The sequence below is a fragment of the Lissotriton vulgaris genome, chromosome 6, assembly GCF_964263255.1.
Source record: "Lissotriton vulgaris chromosome 6, aLisVul1.2, whole genome shotgun sequence".
Classification (NCBI taxonomy): Eukaryota; Metazoa; Chordata; class Amphibia; order Caudata; family Salamandridae; genus Lissotriton; species Lissotriton vulgaris.
In genome coordinates, this window is record NC_141694.1 from 1,327,599,591 (window position 1) to 1,327,617,814 (window position 18,224).

General features: G+C 42.4%; 1 protein-coding gene across 1 annotated transcript in view; it reads left to right on the forward strand.

Annotated features, from left to right (window-relative positions):
- UST (uronyl 2-sulfotransferase) overlaps positions 1 to 18,224 on the forward strand; it is a 911,106-nt gene that overhangs the window by 826,112 nt on the left and 66,770 nt on the right. Inside the window, exons 6-7 of the mRNA XM_086927463.1 lie at positions 1,812 to 1,909; positions 3,951 to 4,108. Coding sequence (XP_086783589.1) covers positions 1,812 to 1,909; positions 3,951 to 4,108 — 256 coding nt within the window. The remainder of the gene's footprint in view (positions 1 to 1,811; positions 1,910 to 3,950; positions 4,109 to 18,224) is intronic.

Here is an 18,224-nt window from a genome sequence, read left to right on the forward strand (position 1 = left end):
TAATCAAGCAAATGAACACTTAGAACATATTATCCATATTTGTCATGAACTATTACAAATTCGTAGAACGTACTTATGGCTGCTAAGTCAAGAACTGTTAAGGACGTCTTTTTATTCGTTTTTAGGGACAATCAAATCAGCTTATCATCTGTCTAATGACATTTTTAACTATCAGTTACAATTATTTAGCAGCTTCATGAGATATTTTAATAACATATTAATATCCTTGATCTAGATATTTCTTATGTTTCCATTTTATCTAATCAAATGTAATTTTATTCTGTTACTTGTGTTAATCATCTACTGTGAATGGTTTGCAATTAATCCATACAATAAAATATGTACCACCGCCATACAAACAAAAAACATTGAAGATTGGTTGCAACTTGTACATACGTATGCGTATATGGTCTGATTCACAAAAGTAAACCTACCCTTTTGTATAAGTTTATGATTGTTTGCTATTCACAAAGGGATTTATGAGTAGTATCTTTACCAATGTGAAATCTACGTGTATAAAACGACCTATGCTTTTATGTGTGGAGAACTCTGCACTCGTAAAGATACAACTTGTAAACTTCCTTTGTGTACAGCAAACAATCATAAACGTATAGAGAAGTGTAAGTTTACCTATGTGAATCAGGCCCCTGGTCTTTTAACTCTCCATGTGGGTGAGCTGGGGAACATAATGGGAGATTTGGCAACGTAGGCAGAGAGCGAGGCTTAGTAGATTAAAACAATTTTTTTAGATTTTTTATAAAGCACGAACTAGACCAGAGACATCGGGTATCAGAACACTTTACATGAGCACCATTTTTGTTACAGATGAACACATTCATTTTTGTTAGGCAGGGGTAGATTAAGTGATTTGCCCAGAATCACAGGATGTTGAACATTGTTGCTAAGGCTCAAACCCAGTTCTCCAGGTCTGAGGTTGACCACTCTATCCATAAGGCTACATCCTCTCCCCAAAGAGACTGGAAGTGGAATGGAGGTGGAAAGAAAATGTGGATATGCCAAATTGTGTGAGCAGCCCATACCTAAACAATATCAAAGGCTCGAACACCAACACTGGTGTAGCAGTCTTAAGGTCAATATAAAAAAACATAACTTCTTCTTACGCCTTTCATTGGGAGCCGTCTGCAAGCGCCATGAGACTCCTTGGATGTGATTTGTGCACAATACAAATGACCTCAAATGACCTTGGCTTGACTTGACATTTCGTTGTTAGTGCAGGATCTGGATCCTTTTCATTGGCAAACATTCTTGTTTGGTCTCAGTTTCTGCTCTTCAATCAAACAATCAATCAGGGATTTATAGAGCTTATTACTCACCCGTGAGGGTCTCAAGGCGCTGGGGGGGGGGGAGGGGGGCTGTTCCAAAGATCTAGATTGTTTATTTACTGTACTGTATGGTTGAGCATGAAAATGACAAAGAACAAATGGTAAAGAAAAGAATTGCACACTTCAAATGCTCGAAGAAAAGCTGCTTAGCCATTGAGATGTAAGTTAATAGAGAGATATTTAGGTAAGAGCAAGAGGAGGAAGTGTGTATGATGCAGCGCACTATAGTGGGCGGTAGGTCATGGGTACCCTAGCATAAAAGATAATATCATAAAAAAGAAAGAACTCCTAAGACAGCATTCTGCACAAATGCTTTCATCATAATAGGTTAGTCACTGATACATTTGACATTGAAAAGCTCTTCATTTTCCTACAGACATATCAGCTAGTAAACTTAAATGAAAAATACTGTGATTGCTTGCAGCATAGTGGTAGTCATGACTTTTTTCTTTCTTTTTTTCTTTCTAGGATATAAACGAGTGCATTCTTGAGAACTATGCAGAGTGTTCCAATCCCAGATTATTTTACATCATACCCTATTTTTGTGGGCAGCATCCAAAATGCAGGTAAGTGTTGAATACTACTACTTTGGGGGGTATACACTCTACTTAAAGAAGAATTCCCTTCTAAATAAAGAAAATACCCATTCCCTTCAACCACAAGGTTAATATTGCATACATTGGCTACAAAACTGCCTGAAAGCTGCCATTTCGCCCCCTTTAAACTGTCTGACGTGTAATACATCCATAGCATAGATCATATTCCTCCAACTCTAGTACATATTTTTTGGGGAGAAAGCAGTATTCGCTTCGAGTTCCCTTTAAATATCAGATACCTGTTATAAGAGAATCACAGATGATCAATGCACATCATCCCTGTATCCAGGCTACATCCTGGTGAACATGGGTTCCAGGGATGTCACTTCATTTCCATTCTCTTGCACCCATAAATGGCTAACTGAATGGCGAGTAGGAATATAAGGGACAACGCCAACATCACGTGATCTCGGAAAGGCCTACTTCTTGTCGTTTTTGGGTTCATTTATATGTCACGGGAATGCTTCACAACCTGTGTACAAAATGCTGCTCCGCTTTTTATCAAGTGTATATAGTACCAACCACTAGCAAAAACATGTTCATTTTTCTTTTAGCAAAAACATATTCTGGGGCACTGGATGATCGATGATCTATTTTGATCGAATAAAGAACTGCCATTGTTTAGTTTGTTGGATAGGAATGAAAAATAACATTTACACCATTGATGGCTTCATCTGCGGTTTATCAGACATTACAATATGTAGCCTGTCACTGCCTTGCTCTGTAGAACCAATTCAGCGCACCAGGTTTGAATGTATCACGTTATTAACATCTTTTATGGAACATCAATTCTGATATGTATGTATGTGGAGAAGTGTGGCTCAATGGTTAGAGCCGCAGAAACTGATGCAGAAGTCTGGCCCGGGACCATGGTTCAATTCCCGACGCGGCAGGGTCTTGAGCCCAAAAATGTCCATGGACTCGATAATTCTCGCTTCGGTGCCTGCTCGAATCACGGGTTCACACTCTGCAACTCCGGGCAATAGCTTGCTTAATGTCTACTAAGGACCCCGCGGCGGGATGCCTGGCTTTTACCTTGGGGGAGCCCAGTACAGGTTATCTCACAGGGAAAAACCAGGACGGGTTCCCAAAGCAAGCGCTTAGAGACTGTTGGTGATAATGCACTATATAAATATAAATTACATTACATTTACATAAATAAATTACATTTGCATTTACATTACATTATGTATGTATGTTTCCAGGGTTTATGGGGTCATTATTTGTTTTTTTTTCTGCCCCTCACCGCCAAGTTTCACTTGGCGATAAGGGACAGAAGAAAAGGACATTACACCATATATCCTAAGTATAGTGGGCAGTGTGATACCCTTCCTCTGAAGGACCCTTCTCTGTCAGGCTGTCGGACAAAGCTTTCTGTCAATGGGGGGCACCATCAATAAAAAACGTATGTTCCACCTGTCTCTAAATAAGACAGGCACCAAGAGTTTGCTGGAATGGGTACTCATTTACGTTTGAAATAGAGTACCTTGCTTGCCAGCCTCTCAATTAAGCCTTCAATTGTCTCCCTACATTCCTACATTCCGACCTCCTACATCAATTCAGCAATTGCAGTAAGTCCAGCCATTGCTTTGTGCTACTAATTTATACATACAGAGTCCACAAGTCATGATGGTTTGATGTGCTTGACCTGCACCACCAATCACTCTTAAGCTTTCCTAAGTATAAAAAACATGAATAGCATATTTAATGGTTTTATTTATGGACAGTAAAACCTATGTGAACTGTTCTAAAAAATGTGATCTGCCCTACACAGCATACCACAAATAAATTATGATATACAATGATTTCATACATTCTAAAAATTGTAAGCTGATAATGGGTAAATGACAATGTAAAGATTGTTACGTTCTCTTAATTGCATAATAGTATGCAGTATTAGCATCTACAGTACTTCCTAGCTGAATCAAGGAGCTAACATGTGCGACTGGTGTCTTGATTTAACTACTTTAAACATATAATATCCCTGAATTGGCTATTTTTGTATTTAAAGAGAGCCGGGTGAATGGGCCTTCGAAAGAGCGAAACAGAATGTGAATGAAAACTTTTTGCTTGTGGGGATCCTCGAAGAGCTGGAAGATGTGCTTCTTCTATTGGAAAGATATTTACCTCATTACTTCAAAGATGTCCTCAGCATCTACAAAAATCCAGGTATGTTTTGATACAATTGAGGTGTTCACCACATGCTTGATAGTAGATGCACTAATGTATATTGCTGCCATCACAGGACTAAGCACACCATTCTACACAAGATAATGACACCCATCTGGTCATTCGCACACAACACCAAAACATATTCAACACAAATCCTACACTTCTACAACCAAGCTCCCCTTTTTTTTAAAACATATTTTATTGGCATTTAATAATCAGCATTACACACACAATTCGTATCACATTCATTGAAATTCCCAGTGACCCTTCTGATTTGCCCTTCCCAGCTGGTCATCTGGCCTCTTGTCCATATCTCCTCTTGCCATGTGATTTTCTGCCGCGCTATGCAGTTCTAGCTGTAACAGATCCTCTTCTAACATAACAGTCAAACAGTTCCCCCTCAACTATCCCCCCCCTCCCCCCTCCCCCACTGCTGCCGACTAACCCGCCACCATGCCTCTCGCCATATGTGTGGTCTGGGCCTCGCACATTTCAGTCTAAACCGTGGGACGTACTCCTATAAACCACCATGTCCGTGGATGCTAGGGTGCTATGATCTGCTCATGCCGCCCTTTCCCTCCCTTCTTGGCCTTGGCTATTGGGGCTGGCTGGTCGAGATCTAGTCTGTGGCGTGCAGGGTGCAGACTCCTGGTCTACATTCTTCAGGTCGTCTACCAACACCCCCCAGGACTGTGCCCCCTCCAATCATCCTCTGCCCTCGTTTTGCATTCCGAAGCAGCATTCTATGTTTGCAGCTCACTCACTTCTCTAGTTCGCGTTTCCAATTGCCCACCCCTGGACCTGTCGGGGCCTTCCACTTGCTTGTTAGTTCACGTTTTGCTAGTATATATGCTAGGTCTTGGAACCTGGCCGTGACCTTGGTTTTAGCGGAGTGGGGGAATAGGTTGAGCAGCACATGACTGGGGGTGCATGGGATCTCCTTCTCTGACCAAGCTCCCCTTCTTGGTGTACAGTGAGGCTACCCATCCTTTAATACATTTCTGTGCTTCATCCGGTGAATGGCTCTTTAGTCGGAATGACAAGCTTCTGCACCTGTCATCTCCCTGCCCTCTGTCTGCTATATCGCCGGGACACCCCGTTTGTGGTAGCTACGCACTCAACAAATGCTTTTATTATTATTATTATTATTATTATTATTATTATTATTATTATAATAATTAATCTACAGTACAAGGCTTAAGCTTTACTGTCTGATATGTTTACATTGATTAATTGCTGATGGTGTGGGCATGTTCTCGTAAAATTGACTATTTCCATAAACCTGGAGGAAAATAATAATAGAGATCTTTATTCGTCATTTATGTAGAGTTTTGTGTCTGACTTTCTTATTACTATAAGAGCATGGGGTTAGGCTTTGAGTTCAAGGGCCATATAAGTGAAGCTGGGAGGTGAAAATTTACATTGTGTTGAAATATGATCTGCATTAATATTTACTTTCGTTATTCACATCTGACAATATGTATGTATGTGTGTATGTATGTATGTGTGTTCTTATATAGCGCTCGATGTACCCTTGGGCATCTCAGCGCTTGCCTTGGGAACCCGTCCTGGTTTTTCCCTGTGAGATCACCCGTGCTGGGCATCCCCAAGGTGAAACCACATTGTGTAACAAAAACTGTAGAGGTGACAACATTCCTTAAGAACAGTTAGGCATATACTTTATTTATTAATACATTTCATTTGTAAAGCACCAAGATGTAATTTGCAGACACTTCCCAGCAAATAACTCTGACAAGCACCCAGCAGCGGCTCTGTCTCTCCTGGCAAACCTCTAATGTATGGAAGAATGAATGAGGATCGTAGGGGGAAGCAGGTCCACTTATGCATGGTAATGGGCAATAACGTACACTCCTGATGGCAATAAATACAGATGCCATAAAAAAAATGGAGGATGGTGTACAGCAGTGGTTCTTAACCTTTTCAGTTTGATGGACCTCAACCTAATCATTTCTGAAATCGAGCGGCCACCAAGGAATCATCATTGGAATCTGTAAACTCCCACTCATTTATTACTGGACTATGGGGATGCTGACTTATGCAATTTGGATAATTTGAACCTCAAAACAATACACAAAAATACAGGAACAATCACTCATCAAACAAATGAACACAATGATGAAATATTTTATCTAATTCACAAACAGTTATAAAACCTACATTTTAATTTTAATAACAAGGTTGGGTCTTTTCTAAGTTCAAGTGAGGCCACCCTTTGTGCATAGTATATTCTTTTTGATGTATTTCCACTGCTCCCACCAATTAATCTGAGGATGGTATCTACATGTTTAGCCCTCAATTGCAAATTCCTTCACATTTACTTAATGCTTTAATATTTTCAATGTTGCTTCTATATTCACATAGACTTTATTAACCTTTAAATATGCTTTAATTTTCGAATACATGCTTCTGAGTTCTACTTCACACTTTTCAATAAACAGAATTTAAGAAAAGAAAAGATTGTATGCTGAGAGCTAATCGATGAAGCTAGTGAAGTGACACCTATATTTTTATCCCCATATTTTTTAATTACATGCCGTAGGAAGATGGACCAGTTTTTGGTTAAAGATTCCTATGACAGTGGGCGCCACATTGATAGAGTCATAATACTTTGTCGTAGTCTGACAGGTGGGCGGTGTGGCGGTCCCAGAGCCTTTTAACTCCATGGCTGCTATGCGTTTTCCCCCTCTGTGCTGAAAATTCTTTTATTACATTGTTTTATGACGAGCTGGGCTCGTCATCAGTGTTTGAGGAGGCTACACCATGACGAGCCCAGCTCGTCATGAGTGTGGAAGGGGTTAAAGGTGACGGTGCCATTAAAAAAGGCACTGCAGTGGAACCGCACCACAAGGTTCATTGATGGCATGGACGCGAAAGTCCATGCTGTGCAGGAACCTATGTGCATGCACACAGGGGGCACTTGTTATGTCCCCTGTGTGTATCCACATATGTTTGAGGCACAGGAGAGCTTATCCACCAGGGTTTTAATGGCTGTGGAACCACCATGAAAGGTCTGGCGGAGAGGAAACTCGTAATATGCTTGGCAGGAACGTGGCGGTCCATCAAGCATATTGTGGCGTCTGACCGCCGCTCCTACGCCAGGAAACTGTAGCCGGTGGTGTAAGTGTGGCTCGACTGCCCGAGTCATATCTGTCAGTCGTACCGCTGGTCTGGCGGTGGCTGACACGTCAGCACTTCGCCTCCACGATCTGTAATAGGGCTCTAAGTGTTGCAGATAAGACTATGGAAAATTGAGAACTTTGCAGTTCAAGTACTGAGTCTCTAAATCCTCCAATACTGTTACTTGCTTTATTTGACAGTGCCAATAACTTGGGAAGCAAACAGAATAGTTGAAACAATTATCTGTTTGGTGTTGCTGGCTATTATTACAGGTGTTCTTACAAAACATGTTGTTAATGAATGAGCAAGTGCAGCAAATTAGCAAAAAACTAAGGGGCCGATTATGATGGCGGACGGACCTGAGTCCGTCTGCCACCATAGAGTAGGAGGGACCTTCCGCAGGAGCAGCGGCGGTCCCTCCATGCAGATTAGGATGTGACCACCAGGGTGGCGGTCACCTACTCTATTTTTAACTTGGCGGCGGGTGCAGCTTCAAGCTGCACCCGCCGCAATGTTAAAAATGCATGCACGGCATTTGCGTGCACAAAGCGGCAGGCACCGCGCGGTGCCTGCCACTTTGTTCACGCAAATGCACGGGGGTACCATAGGTACCCCCCATGTGCACCCCCCACCCCTCCTTCACCCAGGGGGCCCGCAACGGGCCCCCGAAGTGAAGGTCCGTATGCTTTTCCACAGCGGAAAAGCCGCAGTGGAAAAGCATACTTTGTACACCATCATAATATGGCTGGCGGTGTCTGATAGACACCGCCAGCCATGTTAATGCTTTTCCGCCGCAGTCGGAAGGTGATCGCGGCGGAAAAGCGGCAGACAGATTCAAAGACTCACCAGCCATCCTAATTTGGCGGTGGGTCTTTCCTGCATCTGAGGCGGTTTTTTCCGCATCCTCCGGGCCGGCGGTGGATTCCGCTGGCCCGGAGGATGCGGGAAATCCGCAACCCTAATCTGCCCCATAGTGGGGACTCTGTGGTTGTGGGAAGGAAGGAAGTGAATGAGATGGTACTCTGACTTTTTTTGCAAACGTGTGTCAATAGTAGATTATGATGCAATATTCTTAAATATATGGATACATTGTGCCACTTTCTATAACAAAAAAAGCATTATTTAAAAGAGACAATTATTAAATCAGGGTGGTTTTCGCCATGTGTTCATACAAAGGTAAAATATATTTGTTTTGTTTTAAAAAATATATATTTTATATAATTTTCTATGCAGTTGCATACTCCCCGACTAGGCATCATGGAGCAGACCCCTGACCACATGTTTAGAACCAATGGTGTATAAGGTAGAATTCTGTTGAGCTTCATTTCTGTCTCTGCTGTCACTGTAACCCCCCCACCCCTAATACTGTGCTGTAAGAAAAGCAGACATTGGCTGTGCACAGTGGCTCTAAGTAATGCCATGCCAGCTTACAAGGTGCTCAGTAACTGCACATCTGGTATCAGAATTATGAAATGCTGAACATTCACATGCGAGGATAGGCAACCGCTGGATGTTTTCAGTGAAGCTTAATTGTTTTGCAGGGTTTGAGGATGATAGAGGAGGTTTTTAAATACAGCATGCAATCTGAAGATGCAAAGGTGTAGAAGAGAAGGCATTATTTGCATGCAAGATAGTGCTATATTAGGTCATTTTGATAGGCGAAAGAAACAGGTGAAGGGTTTGTACAAGTCAGCTCTCTAACCAGTGCATCAGTCAGCTTGAATGAAACATAACTGGCTGACCTAAAATAACAGTCTGGCTAACTGATTGTTGAGAAAAAGATGTTGGTGCCTGAAACACACACATACTGTCCATGGGCATGTGCTTGGGTATTTCTAAACTTGGATTAAATGACTCTCCACTAATTTTGAAGGGGGAGGTGCTGTGCCAAAGCAGAGATGTGATTAGTGCTGCCAGATTGCTTTGATAATTCAGCTAAGTTGATTCCAGTTGTGTGAGAAAATAAAGATTTGTGTAGGTACCCAAATATTGGGCTATTCAAAGCAGACAATGCTATTTTTTAGGGCCTTAATATTACACTGGATTGCATGGGGTTCGGGGGCTCAGCTGGTTGGAGGCAGAGTCTTTGCTGCAGTAACTAACCCCTGCACCGGTTATGAGCCTTGTGAAACCCTTAACCGCTTAACCACAGTGGCAATTCCGCCGTGGTGCTGCGGTTTAGCAGAGTGGGCAGGGCCGCGTCGGCCAACAGAGGTGCGCAGCACTATGGAGGTAGTGCTCGCAACGGCCGTTGGCCGATGAACGCAGCGAAGGGGTTAAAAGAGCGGCAGATAATGCTTGTTTCCACAGATACAGTGGAACCTGCTTCCATTATACACGTACATTGACAGTAGCATCCAATAATGAGATAGGAAGTGCTACTATAACACAATTTTAGGTCATTATTGTCATGCTAGTTGATCTTATTGAGATAGGAGTCCGACAGTTTGCTAGACAGTTTCACAAGTGGGAGAAGGGTGCAACTTGATAGAGCCCATGTAAATAAATATTAAGTTGTAAAGTATCTAATCACGTTTATCCTATCAGCTTTAAATACGCACTGATGAAAGGTAGCATATTGTGGTAAGTTTAAAAAATCTGGAGCTGCTCGGCAAAATTGTTTGTGTAACTCACCATGCTACTTAGAAATGCTGAAAGTTCTCCATATGTCAAGGAATCCACCACGGCACATGTGTTTCATCACTGGTTCCTCATCTTCACTAATTGCTGCTGTCACACACTTTCCCCAATGTCAAAGTGTGGCGAAAAAAAGGCGCATTCAACAGAACCTCTGTATGCCAACCTAGCAACGAGTGCGCACTCATCCCTACATCACAGCACCCCAGCCCCTCCTTTCTTGGAGCGGCATGGTTGGGCTACATTGGGGCTATTTTTGGATGCCTTTGGGCTATAGGACAGGTCGTAAATCTGGCAAACATGGATTTGACCGGAGTTTGTGTATGCCGGGTAGGTTGTCCACTCCCTGGAGTGCACAAACCCACCAACTAAAAAACTAGAGATGCTCACATTCAGTCATTGAGGTTCCAGCGTGATGGCTGGGAGCAATGCGACTTCTCACTCACACAGGCCTTTGAAACGTATGGCAGCATTAGGGTAAACTCTGCCATAACAGGCAAAAAGAAGTTGGTCACACAAACTCTCAGCATGGGCTCTGCAGACTAAATGAACTCACTGCAGGGTGGTCGCAGCTCTCTGGGGTGGAACTCAATGCTTCAGGGATTGCTCCAGGCCTTACAGCAAGCAAGCCAAGCTTTGCATCGATCTGGGGTCCGCAGGTCACCCACATCATCTACTCCGGACTACAGCAGGCACAATAGCAACAGGGACTGTGTTCCTGTGGGGTCAAATAAGGTGCAGGATGATATGCGATGAGCCGGGCTCCCAGAGCTCAAGGCTGTGCGACTCTCCTGGTCACCATTTTTGGCCACACCAGCATACTACATGTTATCCATGATTGTACTCAGTCCACGAGTAAATTCATTACAGCCATCTTAGACTGTGGGTATTCTTTGTAGCTTTACTTCATTTGAAACTGCTAGATCCAGAGTGTTCTCCTAACATTTGGATCTTAGGGAAAGTTATACTGTGTCTATTGTAGACCTTTAAAAGCCCATTGCATTTAGCAGGCTGTGTCACTGTATACAAAGTAAACCTTATGAGACTTACTGAAACCTGATTCTCAGACACTTCTCAATGAAATATGGACCATCTCACTCGATGTGGGCAGCCCTGGCAATTGAGTCTGGCCGGCCACAGTGAGGGGAGGGGTGGGGGGGGGGGGATTTGGCTGCTTTTGTTACAGGGGGCCGATATTGCAGTTATGCTGCAAAACCGACCCAAGTACCAAAAACGGACCCCAGGGGTCTAAAACAGGCCCCTATGGTGACAGCCCACTGGGGAAACGCCTGGTGCCTGCTACGGCCAGTCCAGCCCTGGATGTGGCAATGGGATCGCAAGAAATGACAAAAAAAGACAAGTGGGTGGTAGGATCACCTTAATCTTTAAGACTCCATGTACTCAAAATAACACCTCATTTGATTCTCTTCTATGCCTAGAAGTAGATATCCACCCTCAAAAGAGTTTAAGGCTCCTCATTACTTACCATACAATGGATGACAAAACAAGATTTGTTGACAAAAGTATGAAAATTATGAGAAGACAAATTCTGAATAAAAACAACATATTTCTGTGTGATCTTAAATCTCTCCAGGATATGTAGAAGGACCAGGCCACCTGTGATGTAAACTTGTTTCTAAACAGACATCTTTTTCTTTAAACTCACTGCAAAACCAGAATCTATTGACTATTGGTGACGTTCATCCAATTAATAGTTTGATCATCATATCATACTATTAAATATGCACCATAAATCTGTTATCCAACCTTTGAGAAAGTCAACATCGGTTGGAGATTGGGAGCACCTAAAGTTTTCGTGATCTACGAGAGATGATAGAAATGCAACTTTGCCCCAGTTCCTCCAAAACTAAAGGATGAGATGTGTTTCTTGATCACAGCTTCCCACTTCTCTCTCAATATAATGACAAAATATCAACATCTCTCAAAGTGGTAGCTCTTCTGAAACTGAAAGAAAGGAGGCGTGACAGTTCAATGCGATACTCTGATACTCTTGATTGCAAAAGAAGAGCCCGTCTATGCATTAAAAGAAAATGGAGGAAAACCCCCTGACTACAACAGAAATACACAAGAATCTAAAACTGTGGTAGTAGAATATCATAGTGGGTATATAGTCTTACATAGACATTGTGTCCTAAATATTGCTTACTAAAATTACATGTACACCCCAGTTTATTATTTTTAGAATATCTACAGCCAATGGGATGACAGAACAGCTTATTGGAGAAATGATGAAGGCCTGATATCAAATTGTATATTGTCAAATCATTCCTAGAACATGGGGCCATTTCTGGCTACTTACAAATAGGGCTTATGAAACCTTTACTTAAAAATTAATTTGCTCAAAACCTCATTAGGAACTTCTGTCCTATCACATGATTATCATTTGTAAAGAAAGTAATGGAAAACTGTGTTGCCTCTGCATTACTGGAAAGTAACCATCTTATTGGTGACTTTTGTTTGATTTCTGCCTGAACATTTCCTATCTTTGTTTACCACCCCTATGCATTTTCAATGAAAGTGACTGTTGCTTCATTATTTTTTAAAAATCATTGGCCCTTAAATAAAGTGACAATGAGATCATCTTCCAACCTCAAACAACAGTAACTACCAACATCCATCCTTCAATCCTGCCCTCCCATTTAACTAGGAGCTAAAAAGTAAATATTTGAAAAATATGATTCAGAATGCCGGTTTTCAGTCTCAGTTTGTGCAAATCAGCCAACTCTTTAGATTCATGTTCGTAAAGAAACTTGGGGGCATATTTACAAGGGCTTTATCTCCGCTTTTTTGTCTTATTAAGCCAAAAAAGTGGAGATAAAAGCAGCGCCCTCTGTACAAGAGGGTGCTAACATGCATAATCGCATGTTAGCACCCTTTTTCCCAATGACTCACTTTGCATCTCCAATGAGATGCAAAGTGGGCGTTACTGGGTGTACTCAAGATGGACTACCTTGCAAATATCGCTAATGTTTACATCACGATATTTACAAGGCAGCCCACATGATTTCAGCACACAATTAGATTTTGGCGAAAACAGCCGTTTATGCCAAAACTAAAGTCTGTTAAAATCCTGACTTAGCTATCCCTAATATAGGGGGTGGATTATGCTGATATGACCCTGTGGGTCGTATCAGAAAGGTTATCGCCCTTTTGCAGGGAACATCGCTGTAAAACCAGTGATATTCCCTGCAAAAGGGCGATAACCTCGCTATCTCTGGAATTGTTATCGCCCAGGAGGAATGCATTATTAATAACACGCTACCAGGGCGATAAATACCAGAGATAGCCTGCGATAATATAATTATCGCTAAGCACGGCCAGCATTAATTATCCCCCTTCCGGGCCTATTAACAACGACCAGCGATTCCAGAGATAGAGATTCAAAAGTATGAAATTTGCATCCATGGAAAAGTAAACCGATCTTTCACATGAATGTAAAAGCTGCAGTTTGTAAGACGTTATTTTCTTAAGTGAAGTAGTGTGGCTCACTGGTTAGAGGCGGCAGACCCGAGAGCAGAGGACGGCCCGGGACCAGGGTTCGATTCCCGGCGCGGCAGGTTTCTGGACCAGGGTCAGCGGACTCGATAATTCTCTCACCTCGGTGCCCACTCTGATCAGCGATCACACTCGGCAACTCTGGGCATTAGCTTGCCTCATCTTCACTAACGGCCCCACCAGACCGCCGGCGATGCCTGGTCTCACCCTGGAGATACCCATTAAGGGACCATCTCTCAGGGAAGCCAGGAATGGTTTCGCAGCGGTCGAAGCGCCTTGGGACCCTCCGGGTAAGTAGTGCGCTATATAAATGCCTATACATTTACATTTACATTAACTGTGCTTAAACGGCATTCGAGTGTGTCTGTTTTTCGATCCTGTATGTCATTTTTGAGAAGCACAACAAAAGACTTAGGGGCAGATTTACAAGAACTGGCGCATCCCTGCATATTAGCAGGAATGCGCCACTTAATTTGCGTGATGGAAAAATAGCCTTGCGCCAACATGGATGCGCCGCATTTACACTGCAGCTCACCATGGCACAGATGTGTGACGCATCTTGTCAGCGTAAGTGCAGCGCATTGCTGGAGAAGTATGGCGCAACTCCAGCAATGGTTAGGAATCTCGATTCCTAACATGCTGCATCACTCCTTACGACTGCTTCAAGCAGGCGCAAGGTTTTGACGCAGTGGCATCATAAAAGTGACTTGTAGATTTTACTGCTTCACTTTTATGAGGCTTCCTTGCGACCGAACGCACAATATGCATACATTATACATGACTCAGATATAATGTAACCCAGGGCTTTACAATGTGACACATCTCCCTAGATGCGTCATGCTGTAAATATGTTGCAAAGTGGCACATTGTTTACGACGCTGCTGTGTCACAGAAGTGACGCAACGGCAGCATAAAGTCGGCGCAAAGGGGCTTGTAAATCTGCCCCTTTATTTGTGGATGTTTAAAATGCTGGACCCTTTCATGGCCATAACCGTTTCTGATGTGCCCCAGTTCAAATCTAGAAGTTGGCAAGAAGCAATTTAGTGGCACCACAAACAAACATTTACAAAGCCAATAGTTGCAAGTTGCGAACAGTAAAACAGTAAAACAGTAAAGCTGTTATGTATTCTTTGCCAGCACACACACATACAGCATTTGCAGTAACAATATGATCTTCATTTAGACTAACATATGAAAAGGTGGAAAAAATGTATAAAGCGCACTATACCCTGAGGTGTCAAAGCGCTTCTGGAAGGCACCCTAAAGCAATCAAAAATCTTCTCCAAGTGGCTAAGGGAAATGGGAAGAGAAAAGCCATGTTTTCAGAAGTTTTTGAAAATGGTAAGTGAGTCAACTTCTGACATATGAGCAGGCAGAGTATTTCACAGTTTGGCAGCAGCCACCGAGATGGAACTACCTTCCCATCTGGCCTTCCGAAATCTAAGAACCTCCTTTTGCAAGCAGGTGCTGGATCTGAGAAGCTTACTAGGGGTGTTTCTGTGGAAAAGAGAGTTAAGTTGGCTGAAACATATATGATGCAGGACTAGAAAAACCATGCAAAAAGCCATAAAAATGATCCTCTGACCCTCTTTCTGACCATAAGCCAGTGGAGGGAACAAATCCTGTCTCTGACAAAGGGGGCCTCTGGATTTTTCTTGATGATATGCCCCACAATTATTGAACTTCTCAACTACAGCTGTCCAGTCGTTGGAAATAGACTTGATGATCTAGGTGTCATCTGCGTACGGCAGCACCTGGAACCCAAAAGAGTGCACTAATTTAGCCAACAGAGCACCATACACATTAAAAAGAATCAGACTCAAGGTCGAAGCTTGAGGCACCCCACAAGTAAGACTGAAAGCTTGCACCTTGAAACCCCCGCAGCTGACAGTTTGTAATTTACTGCATTATAAGAGATGGGACCACGTAGCCCCAAAGCCAGTCGCACAGCATCATGCCGCTATTTAGCGTGCACGTTTTCTCACAGTCATTTATCCTTTACTTTCAGTATACCTATTGTTATCCTTGTTTCATCTCATTTTCTCAACATTTTTTTACTCAATTCTGTCCAAAAATCCAACAATCTGGATATGGTGCCAATTTTCAATTTTCTTGTATTCAGACTGTGCCAATCCAGGCCTTCATGAAAGAATACGAATGATGCAAAGAGTTCATCACAAGCAGTGTTTTGTTCATATAAAAACCCAATGCATTTCGGGCAGCTTCGTGCCCTTCTTCGGGGGGTCACTACAATTAATAACAAAAGGAATTAATTAATAGCACTTCTCATCAAGGATACATTTTTTGCAACATCATTACATTAAAAGTTTCATTGCGTCTTTCAAAACTTTGCTTCCTGGTGCTAAATATATTTCAATCTACCATTATGCAGTTAACTCACCGCGCGCCAATACCTTGTGCTCTAGATGTGAACCCATTTCCCCATCTTCCCGATTCCCGCTCTCGACCATTCAAGTAATCCCGATGTTCCTCCCTCCTCTTTACTATTAACACATTCCAACCTTCTGATCACACTGCGATACCGTCATTGTTCAAAAAACGAGCCTGCTGTTACAATCAAGTCTGCGAGCTTCAAAACATGTTTAGTACTGCATTATTTGCTCACTTTCATTATCGCGTATCGGCAACAAAATACCCCTATGTTTCCCACACGCTTTGTGATCTAAATAAAACCATGTCCTCCCACTCTATTGCGTACCTGCTTTACTGGTTTTCAAACGCCTGACGTCCACGCCATGATTACTCAAACCGAAAAGATTACCTTGTCCCACCCACTCTCTTAAATCACTTCACCCCTACATTCTCCCTCCCGATTGGCTCAAGACCCATGGTTTCCTCCTTTTTAATGCCTTAAGTCTCCGTGCTAACTACATTGCCCAGGGTGCAAGTCTTCAGTACTTAATGCAATGCCTTTCTCTCTGTATATTTGTGCAAAATGTCACTTTCTTTCATCTATCCATCAAATCCTTGATGCGTGCAGTTTTCATGCCCCTTGCGATGAACTCCGATGTTTTGCGCCGATTATGTGGATCCAGGGGGATGTCCTTCTTTTCTTTTAAACTATCCAACTTCGTTGCGGGTGCATTCCCTAAGTAGGGCTGTAGTTATGAATTTCTTTGAAAGTGAAGGGATGCACACCTTTATTTTAACCACGTTATTCGTTCTCCATTTTTGTCATTCCTTTGTACAAGTGCGTGCAGATTGGCTGTTAGGCAAGCCCAACTGCCATAAGTTACAAAACATTATAAGAGATGGGACCACGTAGCCCCAAAGCCAGTCGCACAGCATCATGCCGCTATTTAGCGTGCACGTTTTCTCACAGTCATTTATCCTTTACTTTCAGTATACCTATTGTTATCCTTGTTTCATCTCATTTTCTCAAAATTTTTTTACTCAATTCTGTCCAAAAATCCAACAATCGGGTGATGTTGCCAATTTTCAATTTTCTTGTATTCAGACTGTGCCAATCCAGGCCTTCATGAAAGAATACGAATGATGCAAAGAGTTCATCACAAGCAGTCTTTTATTCATATAAAAACCCAATGCATTTCGGGCAGCTTCGTGCCCTTCTTCGGGTGTCCCTACAATTAATAACAAAATAAATTAATTAATAGCACTTCTCATCAAGGATAAATTTTTTGCAACATCATTACATTAAAAGTTTCATTGCGTCTTTCAAAACATTGCTTCCTGGTGCTAAATATATTTCAATCTACCATTATGCAGTTAACTCACCGCGCGCCAATACCTTGTGCTCTAGATGTGAACCCATTTCCCCATCTTCCCGATTCCCGCTCTCGACCATTCAAGTAATCCCGATGTTGCTCCCTCCTCTTTACTATTAACACATTCCAACCTTCTGATCACACTGCGATACCGTCATTGTTCAAAAAACGAGCCTGCTGTTACAATCAAGTCTGCGAGCTTCAAAACATGTTTAGTACTGCATTATTTGCTCACTTTCATTATCGCGTATCGGCAACAAAATACCCCTATGTTTCCCACACGCTTTGTGATCTAAATAAAACCATGTCCTCCCACTCTTTTGCGTACCTGCTTTACTGGTTTTCAAACGCCTGACGTCCACGCCATGATTACTCAAACCGAAAAGATTACCTTGTCCCACCCACTCTCTTAAATCACTCCACCCCTACATTCTTCCTCCCGATTGGCTCAAGACCCATGGTTTCCTCCTTTTTAATGCCTTAAGTCTCCGTGTTAACTACATTGCCCATGGTGCAAGTCTTCAGTACTTAATGCAATGCCTTTCTCTCTGTATATTTGTGCAAAATGTCACTTTCTTTCATCTATCCATCAAATCCTTGATGCGTGCAGTTTTCATGCCCCTTGCGATGAACTCCGATGTTTTGCGCCGATTATGTGGATCCAGAGGGATGTCCTTCTTTTCTTTTAAACTATCCAACTTTGTTGCGGGTGCATTCCCTAAGTAGGGCTGTAGTTATGAATTTCTTTGAAAGTGAAGGGATGCACACCTTTATTTTAATCACGTTATTCGTTCTCCATTTTTGTTATTCCTTTGTACAAGTGCGTGCAGATTGGCTGTTAGGCAAGCCCAACTGCCATAAGTTACAAAACATTATAAGAGATGGGACCACGTAGCCCCAAAGCCAGTCGCACAGCATCATGCCGCTATTTGTAACTTATGGCAGTTGGGCTTGCCTAACAGCCAATCTGCACGCAATTGTACAAAGGAATGACAAAAATGGAGAACGAATAACGTGGTTAAAATAAAGGTGTGCATCCCTTCACTTTCAAACCAATTTACTGCAGCCATTAAATC